Here is a 19,236-nt window from a genome sequence, read left to right on the forward strand (position 1 = left end):
TGATTAAATAAAGCAGTAATTGATGTCATAAAATAATGAGCATGTTTTGATTTAATGGTCAGAAGCTATAGTTTACATGAAAAAAAAAAATCAAACATGACACTTGTAAATTAAATTATTTTATATACACTGATTTATTCATTAACGTGTAATATGTTTTATTTTTTGAACAAATTATGAGCTCTAAAAGATTTTCTGAATTTTTACAGCTCTTTTGTTTTAGACATCTACAAATGTTAAATCTTAAAATAAAATGTTAGGGTTAACAGTGCATCTTTCTGGGGGGAAAGTGATTGATAGTTTATTTATAGTTATTTTTAAAAGCTTCAATGTACTGTTAAAAAACCTTTTATTTTTTATTTAATTCTTAAGTTCTTGTTAAAAACTAACCAAAATTAAAAAATATTTTGCTTATAATTTCTGCACAGGAGCGACTTGGTGTTGTTTCCAAACAAAAGAAAATATATCAGTATCGGCCAAAGTGAGTTGAAAAATATCGGTAAAATCCAATATCGTGCATCCCTACTTTAGAATAATAAAATCCTTAGCATAGCAGTGATATGCAGACTTGGAATGTAAATTAGATTTTATCTGGAAAAATGTGGATAATATCTGTTCTATTCTGTTTTCCCCTTTTGTTTATGAGCACTCTGAACTCTGGTTTTTAGCAGCTGAATATGTTCTTTCAGAGTGGACTCACCTCAGGATAATGAGCGGTGTTTTGCTATCCGTTGAGACCTCACCCAAGCACACTTCTCCAGGAGCCTTGTCAGGGCTCGCAAAATCGCTAGCCCGACGTCCCGGGGGTATTGTGTTTTCCAGTCGGGCTACCAAAATGTATCACTGCCCTGTCTGATGGGCTACCTTAAATACAGGGCTCCCACGCAATGTTCCCTCTAAGCTGAGCGTGTGCTCTTCCACTGCGGCCGCGCAGAACAAATAATGTGCCTCGCGCACACAAAAATGAGTTGGGAAGCCATTTGACTGAATGCCGCAGTAAAAGGGAAAGAATAGCAATGCTCGGGCAAACCGCTATAGAGCTGATGTCACGACAGAGTTAGAACCGATGAATGCGGTTTACAGGTTTCATAGAAAGAGAACGATATGCACCAAATGAGTCGCTGTAGAAACTGAATACTTTAATGGTTGCGGTGCGCTCAACACGAGAGCCAATGCATACGCAATGACGTGAAATAAAACGCCCTCCTGTATTAAAGATGAGTGGCTTGATTAAGTGCTGGAAATAACGGAGGATGGGCAAAGAACAGTAACAAAACTGAAACATGTACAGTCACACACAAGAGTATTGTACAAACTGTACTTCATAACGATGTTTAGACAGCTACAGAACAATTCATATGTTCACGTTTTTTTTTTCTATTTAACTTACAGATCTCAGCTTCAGTTTGTATTCTATTCTATTCTATTCTATTCTATCAGTTTAAATAGTTTGTTTTGATAATATATTATGTTAGGGCTATATTATAAACCTGATAAATAATTGATCTTGTTTTTGAGTCATTGACTTTGAGTCTCTTGCTCATCAAGGCTGTATTCATTTCAAAAATACAGAAAAAACATTGATATACCGAAATATTATTGCAATTTCTAATATTGGTTTCCTATTTTAATACCTATACTTTAAAATAGCATTTATTCCTGTGATCAAAGCTGAATTTTCAGCATCATTCCTCCAGTCTTCAGTGTCCCATGATCCTTCAGAAATCATTCTGTAGGATCATTCATAATCATTCATGTTGTGCTGCTTAATATTTTTTTTGGAACCTGTGTTTCTTTTTTCTTTGATTCTTTGATTAATAAAAAGTTTAAAAGAACAGCATTTATTCAAAATAGAAATATTTTCTAACAATAGAAGTCTATAAATGTTATCCATTTAACACATCCTTGCTGAATAAAGTTTATTTAACTTTCTTTAAAAAAATTTAAAGTATCTTTAAAAAAGAAAGAAAAAACATTGACCCCAAACTTTTGAATAGTTTATATTGTAACACAAAATCTCTATTTTGACTAAACACTGTTCTTTTTAACTTTTTATTTTTTTAAATATCACAGGTCCCAAAAAAATACAGTATAAAAAATAAAATAAAATAAGAAAAGCAGTACAACTGTTTCCAACATTGATTAAAAATCAGCATATTAGAATGACTTCTAAAGGATCACGTGACTCTGAAAATACTGCTTTGCTTCACAGGAATTAATTACATTTTAAAGTATATTAAAATAGAAAACATTTATTTTAAATTGCAATAATATTTCACAATATTATTTTGTGAAATAATATTCAGTATTTTTTATCAAATAGATACAGCCTTGATGAGCATAAGAAACTTATTTAAAAAACTTTATTGATCCAAACTTTTGAACTGCTGTGTATTGTACAGTAAAAGTGTTTTCTCAGGTAACCTAAAATGTACATCATTTAGTTACATCAAGGGTCAAATCAAATATAAATAGCACATTAAAGTTAAAAGTTACACACATTTTTGTGTGCGTGCTGTACAGGTCTGGTATAAAGAATGCTTTTGCTCAGGTGCCAGGAATGTCCGCCCAATAGAGAAGTTTTGCTCAGCAAGAAAAAAAATTAGAGTGAACATTGCTCCCATGGGTCCTTAAATTTGATACAACTAAACTGAAGAGTTTTTAAGGCCTTAGTTTTAAATACGTTAAATAGTATAAGAAATAATTTTTCAAATTGCCTTAAATTAAGAATTCTGCAGATACCTTGTAAATAGTAAAATAAAACTCTTTCCTTGATATTCGTTGATATTTGTGTATTGAAAATGTTTTTGATTGACATTTATGGTCTTTATTTTATTTGGGCTAGTTAAATTAATTTTCGGGCTACCAAAATCTGAAGAGTACCTACCCGAAGGGCTACCAGGGATTTAGAAATTTTGCGAGCCCTGCTTGTAGACATTAATCCTGTTCAAAAACACACACATATACATAAACATTGTGTGATCAGATGAGAACTTTGCAAAGTCCGCCTCCCGGTCTGTTTCTACTATCTTAATAAACATCATCCTCCACGGCTGCCATTTGGAATAAAAATCACCTCTCTTCACTCTTTTTTGGCGAGGCGAGAGCTGCATTTGTTTGTTTCCAGGGATCAAGGAGACTTGACAAATTAACTCCCCAGGGAGGAGAAACGCACTTCTCCTCCGCTCCCTGCCCTGGAGTCTTCATTACGGGAAGAATAAGCAGTGTTTTCACTCTCCGTCTTGTTTTTTTTCCCGGCATGTTAGTACATTGAGAGAGTCGCTCCAGGGAGGAGCAGCAGAGGTCTCTGTGGTTCAGCCTTTTAGAAGAGCTTTGGATATTTTCCATCAGAAGTCTCCACAGGAAGGCCACAGTGCAGGGAAGAGAGTGAGGGAGATGGGCACCCATGCTTTTGTGTGTCTAGTAAAGAGACCACGTCTGTCCTTACATGTCATGTCAGTCGTTGATGGCCTACTGGAGCTATATAATCTGAAGGGAACTCATTTATAAAAGCCCTCATTCTGACACAAGCAAGTGTGAAAGGCTTTTCTTTGAGTGCTATTAGCACTCTCAGCCTTAAATCCAGTTATTCAGGCAGGATAAAGGGTGACTTATTGCACCCTCTGGACGGCTTGTTTCTGAGCTGGGAGGCTGAACTGCCCTTGTTTGTTAAAGTGTGCGTAGAGTGCCAGAGCCAGGGGGTATTGTGAGCTTTCACGGGTAAAATGGGGTAGCCTACATCTCTCAATTCAATGGGTATATTTTTTGGTCTGCGCATTGAAATTATCAGTCTTTGTGTGTGCATTTAGTTTGTTCTTTTGGGTGCATGTATATGCATACATATGAGTGTTTGTGCATACATATGTCTTGCCTCCCCCATGTCTCATGGCATATGTTTGACACAAACACATTCCCCAGGGGTGCCTTGTACTCCCAGTTTATTGATCTTCATCCGGTAGAGTGCTGCAGCAGGCCAGACTGATCCTTAAAGACTGCATCACACACACTACCTCTCAGCTGCACACTGGGACCTTAAGCTCTGAGCTGGGCCCTGTGGGCCGCTACGTTGGGAGGCCCCTTGGCCCATGAGAGAGGGATCAGCAATCCATTGGGGTTCTGTTATAGCAGGGTCCCCAAAACCCATGGGATTCAGGCTCATTCAGCATTTCTTGCTACAGGCGATGGAGAGGCCTGGGTGTGAAGAGATAGAAAAGACAGATGGGTGTGGTTCTCTCTGAGGCAGAGAGATATAGGAGTTATGCATGCACTGTATTCCCCCATGAGTCTTTGGTCCCAGAGAATACACTGAACCTTGGTTCACAGTCTCTTTCTCTTTCTTGCTCAATCGTGGAGTGCATTTATTTGTACAATAAAACACTAATATCCGCTTTTGGGTGTGTCAGTCAGGTTTTCTTTAGACAATTTATGACCTTTCCCTAATAAAAAACATTAAGGCATTCACATGAACTTGCATGTTGGCTTGTTAGGCTCTAATTCTTCATGATGATTGTATAGTAGGTCTCAGAATCAGGTTATGAGTAAGATGCATGTTTTACCTGGCAGAGTAGAATTACAAATTAATTTAGCAATTTTAAAAACACTAAAGCAACAATAAAGACCTGCCTTTGAGAGTAAATCAGTTTTCTGTGGGAAAACTGTTTCCTTAGTTTAAATTTGTTTTGCGTTAAGTCAGCCGATAGGCCTCTGTTTCCATAATATACACTATATTGCCAAAAGTACTGGGTCAGCCCCTTCTAATGAACAGGTTTGACTACTTTAGTAATTTTCATCAGTACAAATCTTAATGTTTAAGCATATAATGATATTCTAGGGAATTGTGTGCTTCTAATTTTATAGCAACAGTTTGGACAGAAGCCTTTTCTATTCTAACATGGCAATGCCTCTGTGTATAAGGCAAGGTTCAAAAAGAAATGATTGATTCAGTCAGTGTGGAAGAACTTGACTGGTCTGCATAAAGCATAATCTCCTGCATAAAGTCCTAATCTCAGCTGAACACCTCTGGTGTGACTTTAAATGCAGACCTTGAGCTGAAAACTCACCAAACACCAATGATTTGTACATACACTATATGGACAAAAGTATTGGGACATCCCCCTTCTTTAGAACAGAAGAAGGCACTTCCAAAGCATAATTCATGTATTTAAAAACTGTATTTCCATCTCTGTTGCAACGGTTTCAAAAGTGTCTAAAATGACTGTACCCATATACAAGCCATTGGTGTTTGGTGATGAGTTTTTTGCTCAAGGTCTGCATTTAAAGTCACACCAGAGGTGTTCAGCTGGGATTACTTTGCTTTATGAACACCAGTCAAGATCTTCCACGCTGACTGAATCAATCACTTCTTTTTGAACCTTGCCTTATACACAGAGGCACTGTCACGTTAGAATAGAAAAGGCTTCTGTCCAAACTGTTGCTATAAAATTAGAAGCACACAATTCCCTAGAATATCATTATATGCTTAAACATTAAGATTTGTGCTCATGAAAATTACTAAAGTAGTCAAACCTGTTCATTAGAAGGGGGTGACCCAATACTTTTGGCAATATAGTGTATATTTGCATGTGTGGTTTCTGAAACTCTCATTGTTTTAAAAAATATTTATATTTTTTATCCTATCTTATTTTATCTTATCTTTTATTTTATGTTTGTACTTCTTAATATTTGTATACTTTATAATTGCACTGTCCTTGGAGCGGACCTGACCTACATTTCACTGCTGGTTATACTCTGTATAATTGTGTATGTGACAAATAAAACTCTTGAATCTTGTTTTGTTTTTTTTGTCTCTTCAGCTCCAGATTTTAGTGTTGACGCGCTCTCCACCAATGCCAGCCAGGAGCTGCGAGGCCTGGGCATTCCCAAGGTGTCAGGCCTAGAGCGCAGTCAAGAGAAGAGCCAGGAGACGTCCCGTGAACTCTCCTCGGCCACCCCTTCACTAGTGCCCACTTCTCATCCCAAACCTCCCCTCCCTGCCCCCCTTCACGTCAAGCCTTCACCCTCCAACCAGGGATTACCCTTGCCCCCAAGCCCAGCCCAAACCCAGCACCCTTGCCCAGAGCGTCCACTGAGACCGCTGTCACCCCCTACCACCCTGCCTCAAACCCAGGGCCAAAAGCCCTCTCAGGCACCCCCAGCCCAGCCTCAGCACCCACCTGAGCCTCCACCTCACCCAAGGCCACCTCGAACTCCAAGCATCTACCACCACCCTCCATCACCAGCGCTACCGACCCAGCAGAACCCCACCCAACCTGTGCAGCACAGACCCCCTTCACGGTGCCATCCGCGCCCAATCTCTGCCTACAGCAGCAGCCTTACCCTCAACGGCCTGAGGTGAGTGGGAAGCAAATGGGTGCAATGGAGTTAAATATATAAGCACAGTTTAGCAGGAAGTGTCTGTTACACTCCAGGTGTGTTACACACACTGATTGAGCAGCTGTTCAGAGCCCCAGCTCTTAAATACTGTAGCGGAACAGCGTGATTTCTGTATTAAAATGTAAAATGTATCAATCCTCCAGTAAACATGAGCCACAAATCCCTGTTTGTGTGTGAGTGCGTGTGCGGCTGACAGCAACACAGAGAGAACCCCAGCTGAGAGATTAGACGGTTTGATTCGTTCCCCTCCCACATTGATGCTGCTGCTGCCTTGTAGCTGGCGGCGGCTTGTAGATAACATTTCCTCTGCTCGACTCAAGACACCCCAGTATCCCGCAGAGAAGCAGATCTTCCCCTCCCTCCACTCGCCCTTCTCCGTCGTCCTTTAGATTTGTGGTGTAGTTCACCCTGCGCAGTATCTTGCCATTGGACAGCTGATGATAATTATACTTTGTGTTATTCTGTATGTGCACAGATTTGAATATAATTAGCATTTAAATTATTACTTAGCCTGTAAATGAGCTCTTTGTTAGATTGCATATGACTCTGATAAATACTTTAGCGTGTACAGCTAGGAAATCCCTCCAGGAATAACACATTCTTCAGTGCTGTTTCCACAGTTTCCAGGTTTCTGAAACGGGATCCTTTTGCTAAATTTATAGCAGACGCTTTCCACTCTTAAAGCAATTTAGTGAACAAAGGAGTTTTGTTATTATAGGTTGGAAAGGGAGTTCTCTAAAGGCACGTTTTTACAATGGTTTATTCTCTCTTTCTTCACAGCAGCAGTCGAAGCAGCACTCCAGGGAAGCCCCCGGGCCCCTCTCCAGCCCCTCATCTGCACCATCACCAACCTGCCCCCACTGGGGCAGCAGCCTCCTTCCCCCTGCCAGCAAACCCCACGGCTTCGCACACCTTCCCCCCCTCCCTGACGCCCTCCAATCTTCCTCATCACACCAATATGTTTGCGTCGCCTGCTGCTCTGCCTCCACCTCCTCCTCTCACCTCAAACACTCTGCCGGTCCCCGGACACCCAGCTGGGAGTGCCTACTCAGGTACCAATCTCTCATCCAGAGTCCTTTAATGCATAGCATAAATAAAATCAGATATTACTGCCAGCTGTTGAATCATGTAATTATCACCAATACCAATATGGTTCTCTCTGCATTTAGATAAACACTTCTGAAAAGGGGCTCTATTCTAATGTGTTTTTAAAACTTCTCGTATTTTTTTTCTTCTCCCAGAACAAGACCTTCTCCGGCAGGAATTAAACACTCGTTTCCTGGCGTCTCAGAGTGCTGATCGCGGGGCATCACTGGGCCCCCCTCCATACCTGCGGACTGAGTTCCACCAGCATCAGCATCAGCACCAGCATCAGCACCAGCACACACACCAACACACACACCAGCACACCTTCACCCCTTTCCCCCACGCCATCATGCCCACGCCTGCACCGCCCATGGTGCGTACCCCAGCCAGAAATGTGAGGATAAGTGGAACACAACTTTTAAAAAAAATAATAATAACAATTGTGGTCATGGATGGATGACTATTCACCTTATTTTTAACATAAGAGCGGGAGAAGCCTTTGGTAAATTGTGCAAGGTTTCCGGTGTCATTTGCTTTTAGATATATTACCTGTACAAGAAAGTCTATTATGCTGCTTGATATTGCAAACTGATTTTTGTGGTCATATTATTTTAATGCATTATAATAAATACACTGGTTTATAGGGCAAATCATTTTACAGTTTACTGCTTTTCATTGTTCAAGTTATTTACCTACAGAGGCTAATGAATCGGAAGTCTTGCACAATCAAAGAAGATAGTTTATTTCCGCACTGCAATATAAGGTGGAGATGCTTGAGTGATTAAATGGATGACTGAATGTATAAAATAGATATATCCACAAAATCAAATGCATGTATATAAGATTCAGGGTTTCCACAGTCATGGACATTTTTATGATGTGTCTTTTTAATGAATTATTCAGGCCGGTTCACAAATGATGGTTTATTAGCGAGTCAGTAAAAATCAAATCCATCAATATGATGTGTAAAAATCCCTATTAAGTCATCAGAGATGACTGGAAGAAATCAGTGGTCAAAAACTGTGGGAACGCTGTAGGTAACTACTAAATTTGTGCATGTGTATTGCACCGACTGCTGAATTCTAAACTTGTGCAGTACAGTATGCTGATTCAGTAAACATTGGAAGCCATGGTGGTGGCTCGCTCTCTCAATTGTAACCATGTGTTTCTCTCTCGCAACAATGTGGGTTTTCTTTGTTGAAAAACTGCTGTTTATCTCTGGCATGCTTCACCACTCTGTTCTCTGCCCTGATTTTCGAATTGGCAGAGCAACTGGGGATACATTTTTGTTCCAGCCAAGCCTTGAGAACTTAATACTAGTTTATTCATTCCCAGTTTAATGACATCATTTTGGTCTGATGGAGTTTTGACTGAGGTCTTTTGGTTGGCAGGCAGCAGCGCTGATTAGTGAGTTGAGGCTTCATACAGACGCTCCCACACAGCTCGACGGTAACCACACTGCCCACAGAGGCTTAAAAGCGGCTTTTGAACCATTCCAGACTCAAAGACCTCTGAGAACGGTGCTCTGTTAGCTAATGAAAGTATAAAACTAGTTTGAGAGCCACATTGTTTACTCACGAGTGGGAAACATTCTCTCTGGATCCAGATTAGACCACTCAAACCTTGTTAAATTAGCTATTTATAGGACTATTTTTACAGAATTGCGGAGTAATACACATTAACCTTGTCATAATTCACTGTAAATTGCAAAACGACAGCCTGGACGGGGCCAGCAGAAATAATGCAGGCCTATTTCCTGTGCTAACATTCATTAATCAGGGCAGACACCATTTTACTGCCAACCAAACACTTTTCTGGAGAGCACATTAAAGTATTTGGTATTTGTTTTGAGCCTCATGACTCCACAAGATATTTGTCAGGAGTAAATTGTTTGTAAGCCTGAAGGACTCCTGTGTGTACTGAGCTCAGTTTCTCTTTTCCTCCACAGTTCGACAAATATCCCACTAAAGTCGACCCCTTCTACAGACACAGCGTGAGTACCTGTCATGTTTTTGGCATTTGCTATAGTGGCTTTTTTCTTCTTCCTTAGTGCAGTGGTAATTGTCTTCTTTAATTTGTGCTCCAATAATTTAATTTCATTCTACTTGGCATTCTGGGCATTTTAAGTAATAGGGGCAATAAGCAATCCATCTGTAATTATATCTACAATAGGCTTTAAGTGCCTTAATGTTTTTATAAAAACCATTACTACATAAAGGTATTAAGCACATTTTATTAAAGATTATTTTATTATTATTGAAATGCCTCGCTGGTGACTGTGGGGATCTTTTTAGAGATAAAATGTGTTTTATTCTGCCAGCCTGTCCAACAATGCAACTTTAATTTATTTGATCTCTGCCCTTCAATTACAGAGTCGCCATTTAGCAGTGATTAATTTGTGACACCCACCCATGAGCACAAACACCACTGTAATTACATGTATTATGCAGTACGCTGTGATAATAACAGTCATTGCTATCAGAGCTGGTTTAGAGGGTGACCCATATTGTAAATTCATCTCACCATTAATCTTTAATGTCATAACAGCTGCAGGTCAGATGAAGGTTGTATCATTATATGCAGCAGAATAAATTATTTGTAGTCTCATTATTTTATTCATTCGTAGAGAGAAAAACTAAGCATAAATTGTTGTGAATTATTTTCACATGGTGTGTATTTTCATATTATGCAGCATGTGTGTATTGTGTAGATGTTAGTTTGTACAGGGACCTGCAGGCTCCGGTCTCACTGTATAACAGTAAACAGCGAACACGATCAAACAGGAACCTCACAGAGTAACTGTATCTTTGTATCCTTTTTCTTTTCTCAGCTGTTCCACTCTTACCCCCCAGCGGTGTCTGGCATTCCGCCCGTCATCCCACCGACGGGGCCCTTCGGATCTCTGCAGGGAGCGTTCCAGCCCAAGGTATCACAATATCAAACGCTAAAAGTTGGAATGCCGAGACTACTCCCAAAACTAACCTCCTGTGCTGTTCCAAATGTACTCCTGCACACATGGAATGGATCTAGCTAAATATAAACAGATCTCAGACAGTCGGTTTCTTCTTTAAAGGGGTAGTTGATTGCGATTTCACTTTTTCAATGTCAGTTGGGGTGTAATGTTGCTGTTTGAGCATAAACAATATCTGCAAAGTTGTGGCGCTGAAAGTTCAATGCAAACAGAGATATGTCTTTTAAAATTCTGGCAGTTTAATGCCTACAAAATCGCCTCGTAGGGACTACAACAAGCTACTTCCCGGGTCTGTTACATCACAAACCCAGATAAACCCCGCCCTCGGGAACATGCAGTAAAGGGGTGAGGCCATCTTGTGCTGCTTTAGAGAAGAGAAGGAGAAAACTAGGGGTTCATGTAAAAATCTATTCATATATGAATTACAATTCTATCTTCTAACAATTCTAATGGATTCAAAGTTTCAAGATCAATGTTCTAAAGCAGCGGTTCTCAATCCTGTTCCTTGCACGCTCTGCATCTCTCTCTCTCTCTCTCTCATTCAGATCATCAGCTCGGCTCCAACAATGAAATGTTCCAATTATACACTTTTCACATAGCTATGAGAAGCGATAAACATGGACGCGCGTGCGGTTGTCTTGCTGTATTAAAGCTTTAATCAGGATAAAACCGTATATAAAAAGCTAACAGAAGCAGTAGCAGTTACAGCATTTATTTAACAAACAGCATATCTAAAAGTATGAGACAACAACAAACAAAAAACATACCATTAAGAGCTGTGCTTGCACAGGTTCTGCACGATCCTCTTCACTAATATTCTCAGGGTCTCATTCGGGCTCAAATAGATAAGCAATATAGATTGTTTACAATACAACCGGAGCACATGCTGCTGAGGTGAGGGACGGGACGTTTAGACGCGCACTAGAGGTGGTTTAGCCAATCACAACACACTGGACCAGCTAACCAATCTGAGCCCATTTCTGAGGGAGGGGCTTCATAAAAGCAGGAAATGATCAGCGCAGTTATAGGAGAAGGGACAGAGCAGTGTGGAATAAAGGTATAAATTAAGAATAAATGTGGAAAATAATGCTGCTTTTTTTTTTTTTTTTTTTTACGAAGCATTAACACGTTAGACTGCACCCCATAAACACAATCAAGCCTAGAAAAAAAAAAGTCAACAACCCCTTTAATGTTATCTATAGGTACAGTATAACTAGAATAAATTTCAGATGTTTTCTTAAGATACACAGTGTGTAACAGAGTAACTGGTAATGCTAGAGTATGTGAGATATTACTGGATGGTTTAGGTATCATGTGATTGGCTGAAAATGCTTATGATTTGTCTTTTTGTACTACAGACCTCAAACCCTCTAGACGTGGCAGCCAGGCCTGGAGCCGTCCCACACACACTCCTTCAGAAAGACCCTCGGGTACGCACCCCAAACACACTCTTTGCAACGAACAAACTAGTGCTGAATGACACTACGGGCAAACTAAGCATGGCATTTCTCAGTCACGTTATACTGTCCACATTGGTATGCAGGCAGTGATAGGAAGGGGAATACTCTAAATTCTGGCCTAATTATTCTACGAAATGCTTCATTAGAAAGGGAAATTTTAACATTTTAATTTGGTCAGTGATGAAGTGATGCTAATTAAAAGTCCTAAGTGACAGCTTTGTGTCCCTAATCTCTCTCACTCGCGCTCTCTCTTTTTCCCTCTCCTCTCTAGCTGACAGATCCGTTCCGGCCGGTTCTCAGGGTAAGACTGCATTATCAGTTATTTGGTTTGTTTCCCCACAGGACTCTGCAGGAAATAGAGTAAAAGCTCATTACAGTTTAATCGCACCTTACACCGAGCACCTGCCTTCCGCTCCGCAGTCTCTTTAATTAGCTGTGCGCTGGGACTCGACGGTTTCATCTCAGAGTCTATAGGAGAACGCTATATGACTCCCTTATCACTGAAAACACTTTGTAATGACATTTTTCCTAATTAACTTGCAGCTGTGCCCAAAACATTGGAAAACTTAATAGTAACATTCCAAGTTAAATTTCATAAAATGTTCAACAATTACATAAAATTGTAAATAATATTTTCAGATGTACCCAATATTATGTAATAGAAGTGTTTAGAAGTTTTAAAGGAATAAAATTAATAGTCATGTTTGAACATGAAATTCTTACCTTGACTTTGTCTTCACAGAAACCAGGAAAGTGGTGTGCTATGCATGTCCATATAGCTTGGCAAATTTACCACCACCAACAGAAAGTAAAGGTGAGATTTGCGTACATAACCGGATTTGACTTTTACCGCACCCTCCAATCAGGATCAACATTACATATACAAAGAAATTTTCTTTGTGCCTCTCTTTTTTCTCCTCTTTGTTAACTCTGATCTGCAGAATACAATACAGCCTTTCTTATTTTTGAGGTACTTTGTGAGGGGTATCACATTTGTTCTCTTTTGTACCTGGCCTTCTCCAGCAGCAGATGCAGGTTGACCCACACAAGCTGGACTTTGGCCTCAAACCGGAGTTCCTAAGTCGACCCCCAGGCCCCACCTTTTTTGGAGCTATGCATCACCCTCATGACTTGGCACGACCTGCATCGCTTTTCTCAGCAGCAGGTGAGCAGACGACCAAAATCTTAGCATAGAGTTTCATTCTTGACTCTTGAGTCACTGTCACTATATAGATCAAGAGCAGAGCTTCCAAAATCTTTTGGGTAGTCTGGATTGACTATCAGTGATTTTCTTTTTCTTAATATATTTTATTAAGTTGTAACTATTTTAAGTCCCCATGTCTTGATACTCGTTACTCACCACCTATATTGCAAGCGAGTGAAGTAACAAAACCTAAATGCTTCCAAATTAAAGCAGCCTATGATTGGGTTGCATTCTAGATTAATCCTGTTGTTTGTACTTTATTATATACTGCATTTTCACTCCTGTCAAGGATGTATTGTCTAGGCAGTTTTTGCCTGTTAGGTTGCAGCTAGACCAGGGATTCCCAATACAGTCAAATAGAGCCCACCCCTCAACTGAGCATGTCAGATAAGAGATGTGCAGAGCTGGGAGGCATCAGGACTGGAATTAGGAACCTTGAGCTAGACCATTAGGCTTGTTTTAATTGTCAGTTTGTGTTTCAGGATCCACGCATCCCTCAGCTGCACCTTTCGGACACCCTCCACATCATCCTAGCAATTTTCTTACCCCTGCACCCCACTTAGGTAAGTTGGCAAGACTATATATATATATATATAGTCATTTTAAGATTCAGTGTTAAGCTGGTTTGTAAAGGGGGGGGGGTTAAATCATAACATTCTGTGATGAAGCAAGCTGTACTTTATTGATGAGTCACAATCATTTCACTGACTGATTCCTTGTTCCTGTTGTGACTGACAGAGCCCTTCAACAGACCATCTTCATTTGGAAGTCTGGCCTCATTAAGCACTGCAGCCTTTGGTGGGCTAGGAAACCCATCACTCGGTAAGTGCCAATTCTTCAGCTATTTTGTATTAGAAAATTCACTTTCAGTCAACATTTCAGTTATAAGAATAAATGCAGTTACAAGACTAAATGTTTAAAAAGTCAGTACAACATTTAATATTCTGACATCAAAGAGTACTCATGCATGAAATAGAAAAGATAAAGATAAATAAAATCTCACAATGTTGTTTTTTTTTTTTACAAATCCCAGCACCCAACTCTGTATTTGGCCACAAAGATGCACCCAGTGCACAACAGCACTTCAGCGGTCCCCACGAGCCATGGAACAGACTCCACCGGACTCCGCCGTCCTTCCCCACCCCACCTCCCTGGCTCAAACCTGGAGACCCTGAACGAAGCGCATCAGTCAGCTCCCATGAGAGAGAGCGAGAGAGAGAGCGAGAACGAGAAAGGGATAGAGAGAGAGAACGTGACCTGGACAAGAGGGATTCATCAGTCAACAAGGATGATAAAGAGCGGTGTGTAGAGCTGTGTGGATGATATTAACACACGTGTGGTCAGAATTGTTGGTACCCTTGGTAAATATGAAAGAAGGCTGTGAAAATAAACCTGCATTATTAATCGTTTTGATCAGAGGTCTTCAACCCTGCTCCTGGGGACCCACTCTCACCGGCTTCAGCACACCTGCCTGCAATTATCAAGCAGTCTTGAGGAGCTGGATTGGCCGCTTCAGGTGTGTTTGATTAGGGTTGTGGGTCCCCAGGAACAGGGTTGACACGACCGGAACTTCAAATGGGACTGGCTTCTATGGTCAGATTAAACTAAAAAAAATATTTTTAGCAGCAAACACTCAAGATGGGTTTGATGAACACGAGATAAAATAGTACCCCATGTGTACAATGAAATATACTGCTGTATTTTTAATGTTGTGGACCTATATTTCTTCTGGAGGTCCTGGACATCTTGTTTACAACACCTGGACATCTTTGATTCTATCAAATACCAACCAGACAATAATCCAAAAACAAACCTTAAAAACAACACAAAAATTGGTCACTGGGCACAAAACCAAGCTTCTGCTATGGCCATTCCAGTCCTCTGACCTGAACCCTGTAGAAAATGAGTGAGGTGAACTGAAGAGAACAAGCACCATCATGGAGCTGGGAATCTGACGGATCTGGAGTGATTCTGGATGAAGGAATGGTCTCTGATCTCTTGTCAGGTGTTCTCTAACCTCATCAGGCGTTATAGGAGAAAACTCAGCTGTTATTTTGGCAAATGGAGGTTTCAAAAAGTATTGAATAAAAGGGTGCCGTTAATTATATCCAATGTGTATTAGAGAAAAACATTTTTCATAATGATATTTCCCCCCATTTTAAATTCTTTAAATTTAGATTTTTGTGATTAATTATTTTTTTTTTTTTTATAAAAGATCAAAAGGATTAACAATGCAGATTTATTTTCAGTCTTCTATGATCATATTTATCATGGGTACCAACAATTCTGACCAAGTGTGTGGTAGTCATGTTATATTTGTCAGTGAGATATATATATTTAAGTTGCATGTACAGTCAGCCAGTCATTATTGCAGAATAAACCTAGAAAGGTTTATCAAGAATCTTGCATCACCCTGAAGTATTTTGACCAGCTGAAAATTATCCCCCAATAGTTTTTTGTCTGATAGTAATGATCTGTTTCACCTCTAGGGAACCTGCGGAAAAGAGGCACCAGAATCACCCATCCCCGATTACTGTCAACCCCCTCACTCTGACGAGTCACACCCGGTCGTCTGAGCCCTCCCGGAACCATATCCCTTCTAGTGAGTCTCGGGACAAGGACAAGCCCAAAGATCGCGAGAGAGAACGAGAGCACTCGGACTGGAAAGACTCCAACACAGATGAGCACAAGGGGAAGGAGAATCACCACAGTGACAAGGACACTCCCGTCATCCAAGACGGCCGGGTTTCTGAAGACAAGCCGGCCAATCGGGTTACAGCATCACCCTACATGCGGTCAGGTGGCATAGATCGGGTGAACGGCGGGCTGACTCGAGATGTTCTGGAAAAGAAGTCTGATATCACCTATGAGAAGAAAAACAGTGAGATAAAAGTGAAAGAAGAGAGGAAAGAGGAGCAGGATGGTCCCACGGAAAGATCCCTGGAACAAAGATCCACACCGCAAGCACCTCCTCCTCCTCCTGCTGCTCTCCACCCTCCATCTTCAATGCCGATACCCATGGGCATGGCCAGTATGCATCCCATAAACAGTATCAGTAGTTTGGAGAGGACTCGTATGGTGGCCCCCTTTATGGGTATCAGTCCCATCCCAGGGGCAGAGAGGTTCCCCTATCCCGCCTTTCACTGGGATCCCATGAGGGACCCTTACCGGGGACTCGATATCCACCGGAGGGATCCATTAGCTCGGGATCTGCTACTGCGGAATGACCCTCTGCACCGGTTAGCAGCACCACGGCTTTACGAAGCAGAGCGCTCGTACCGGGACCGTGAGCCTCATGACTTTAACCGAGACCACCCTCACGGGCACACCTTGGAACAGCGGCGGGAACAAGAGAGGGCGCACCTAGAGGAGAGAGAACGTCTGCACTTGCTCAGAGAAGACTACGAGCAGGGGCGTCTGCACTCGATGCATCACCCTGCTTTAGACGGACATCTCCCTCACCCGGGTCTCATAGCCCCTGGACTTCCCAGCATGCACTACCCCCGCGTTAGCCCCTCCACTGCCATGGCTGCCCAGAATGGAATCCTCAACAAAATCCCTCCCACTGCATCGCTCAGTGCCCCGCCCCCTCTTATCCCATCCCTGGGAGCACGTTCCACGTCTCCCAGACGGACTACCCCACTTGGCACTGACATTAGAGACAGACCCTCCTCACACACACACAAAGACATCGAGGCGCGGTGAGACCCCCCATGGACTGTAATGGAACAAGAATCAAGCACTTGTGGCTGTATCATGTCTGTGCATTACTGATTGGTTTATTTGTTGAGTTTTGTTTTTGTACAAAAGACTGCGATTTTTCATGCTCTTTTATCCTGTTCGCTCCTGCGTTGATGTGTATTCTTAAACAAACATGTACAGTACACTGATCTCAAGAAAGTGGACAAACACTAGATCTCCAACATGGAAAGATAATCTTGGAATCCTCAATACATTGCAGAACTTGTAGATATGTGTAAAATTGGTGTGTTTCTCTCCTAGAGGAAAAAAAAATTTAAGGTACAAATATGCAAATGGGTGTTATGAAAGCTTTACTTTAAAATGCTGTACATAGTGGGCAGTGATCAAAAGGGGAGCGAGCACACAAGCTCTGATTTTAGTTTAATGCTGCATATTAATGGTTTGGAAGGATCATATTGTCCAAGAGACCACATCTCTTCTTTCAACTATGCAACTCTTGCGTGGGCTCTCTCTCTGTATCATTTTTCTCTCCTCTAGAGGACAACCAGTCTCTACTGCGCCCTCTCCTTCTCCTGGTGGAGCTAGCTTACACATTACTCAGATTGTGATTGTTCCTAAATGGAGATTTTCTGCAGCGAGCTTTACTCACACATCTGACTAAATGTTCCCTAACTTTTGATCCAGAAACATGCTTTTGTTCTTCAAGCTATAAAGATCTGTGTTGACAATCCTTACAAATACACCATGTTCCAAGAAGCTAACAAAACCTAAATTCTCTGAATTAATTACCTCTAAATCAAAAGTCAATTTGCAAAAATTACAACATCCCATCATGTCACGAGAAGTCAAGAGTACAGAAAGCAGGACAATTCTCTATTGGCCTAGCTGTGTGTTAAAGTGTTATGTATCTACACAATGATCAATGGAAAAGCTATGGGCAGTTTGTTTTTATTGAGCAGAGATCTATTTTAGTAGTCCATGGGAGGGATAGTTGTGCGCTTTTAAACTCTGTGAAAATCAGATGTTGTGCAGTGTTTTTTTTTTTTCTCTCTTTTTTAAATCAAACATTAAAATGTCCACTGAAGCAGTAGTGGGTAGTCAATACGTATTGCAAAGAGATTGTAAGAAACGTTTTTGCTGTTTATCATGTACGTAAAAAATGTCCTTTCTAGATCATGTACAAAAAAAGGGTGAGGCGACAGCATGCTCCTCAGTTAAACTTGTGTTATGTAAATTGTGCCATGTTATTAAAAAATGTGAACTGATCCTGTCCTAAAGTTTGCTTGTCAATACTTGCCATCAAAAAACAATCAATGCACATAAGCCAAATCTGCTAGCAGCATGTAGAGCTAGCAGTAGTGTCATTGCTCATGTTTATATTTTGTATATTAGATGCTTATATTTTTCTGATTGGCACCTGGAGACACCTATAAAGCATGCTACTATTAGATTTGATCTTAGTGCATACGCTTAAATCCACGTCAATTGCTACATGCATTTTCTGTACATTCATTTTATGAGTCACGCATATTTGAGAGATGATCATAAGATCAATTTTAGAATGGTTTCTGACATTTTATAAATGAGGCCCCTGGAGACTGATAAAATGGGAGGAGGGGGGGATTCCAAAGAGTGATTTTAAAGTCCAAGTGAAATCAAAATTGACACTATGTACATCGCGCCCATTGAAAGGGGGGAAAGGGAAGTGGAGCGTGGCCAAGTATGGTGACCCATACTCAGAATTTGTGCTCTGCATTTAACCCATCCATGTAGTGAACATACACTCAGAGCATAGTCTTGTGGTGAACAATTAATCCACTGAGAAATTTTTTATTAAAATCTAAAAAAACTGCTTCCACTCCGGAATGGAGTTCATTCTCTTATAATGTCAGTTTGATGGCAATTTATGGGCAGTATATTTTTAACCAATCCCTCCAACCGGTAGTTTGATACGGAGAGGAAATGCGCTAAAATAAAACCCACCCTCCATTTAATATTTAATTCCATCTTCCGGCTCATGTTGAACCGAAAAAAAAATGGTACTTAATTTTTTTTTTTAAGGTAAGTGGTTGCAAACAATTTATTTTAGCTACATTTAAACAAATTTAGCTGAAATTTGTTTATTTAAATGTAGCTGAAATAAGTTGATTTTACTAGAAATAGATCTAGTAAATTCAATTAATATTTTTTTCAGTGTGACAAAGGAAGAACCTGAGCAATATCTAAAACCTGAAATATCACAGGGACTTGAAGGTGGACTCTTATTACCAATGCACTAAAACGCCCTTAAGAACTGAGGTGGTGCGTTTTCTTTTAGAAAATGTAAAAGAGTGACTTTGCATTAGCGCCGACGTGGATAACAATCTTACTGAATTTACATTTAGCATTAGCCAGCACTTTTAAATTTGCCAAGATGTCAG

General features: G+C 40.6%; 1 protein-coding gene across 1 annotated transcript in view; it reads left to right on the top strand.

Annotated features, from left to right (window-relative positions):
- The window catches only part of LOC306864506 (autism susceptibility gene 2 protein homolog), a 390,386-nt gene extending 371,503 nt beyond the window's left edge, over positions 1-18,883 (top strand). Inside the window, exons 7-19 of the mRNA XM_079408550.1 lie at positions 5,814-6,351; positions 7,174-7,445; positions 7,635-7,873; positions 9,428-9,472; positions 10,310-10,405; positions 11,809-11,880; positions 12,182-12,211; positions 12,653-12,724; positions 12,934-13,075; positions 13,597-13,677; positions 13,853-13,936; positions 14,148-14,415; positions 15,604-18,883. Of these exons, the coding sequence (XP_079264676.1) occupies positions 5,814-6,351; positions 7,174-7,445; positions 7,635-7,873; positions 9,428-9,472; positions 10,310-10,405; positions 11,809-11,880; positions 12,182-12,211; positions 12,653-12,724; positions 12,934-13,075; positions 13,597-13,677; positions 13,853-13,936; positions 14,148-14,415; positions 15,604-16,819 (3,155 nt within the window). The 3' untranslated portion in view covers positions 16,820-18,883. The remainder of the gene's footprint in view (positions 1-5,813; positions 6,352-7,173; positions 7,446-7,634; positions 7,874-9,427; positions 9,473-10,309; positions 10,406-11,808; positions 11,881-12,181; positions 12,212-12,652; positions 12,725-12,933; positions 13,076-13,596; positions 13,678-13,852; positions 13,937-14,147; positions 14,416-15,603) is intronic.
- The last annotated feature ends 353 nt before the right edge of the window (positions 18,884-19,236 follow it).

The sequence above is a fragment of the Barbus barbus genome, assembly GCF_936440315.1.
Source record: "Barbus barbus genome assembly, chromosome: 45".
NCBI lineage: Eukaryota > Metazoa > Chordata > Actinopteri > Cypriniformes > Cyprinidae > Barbus > Barbus barbus.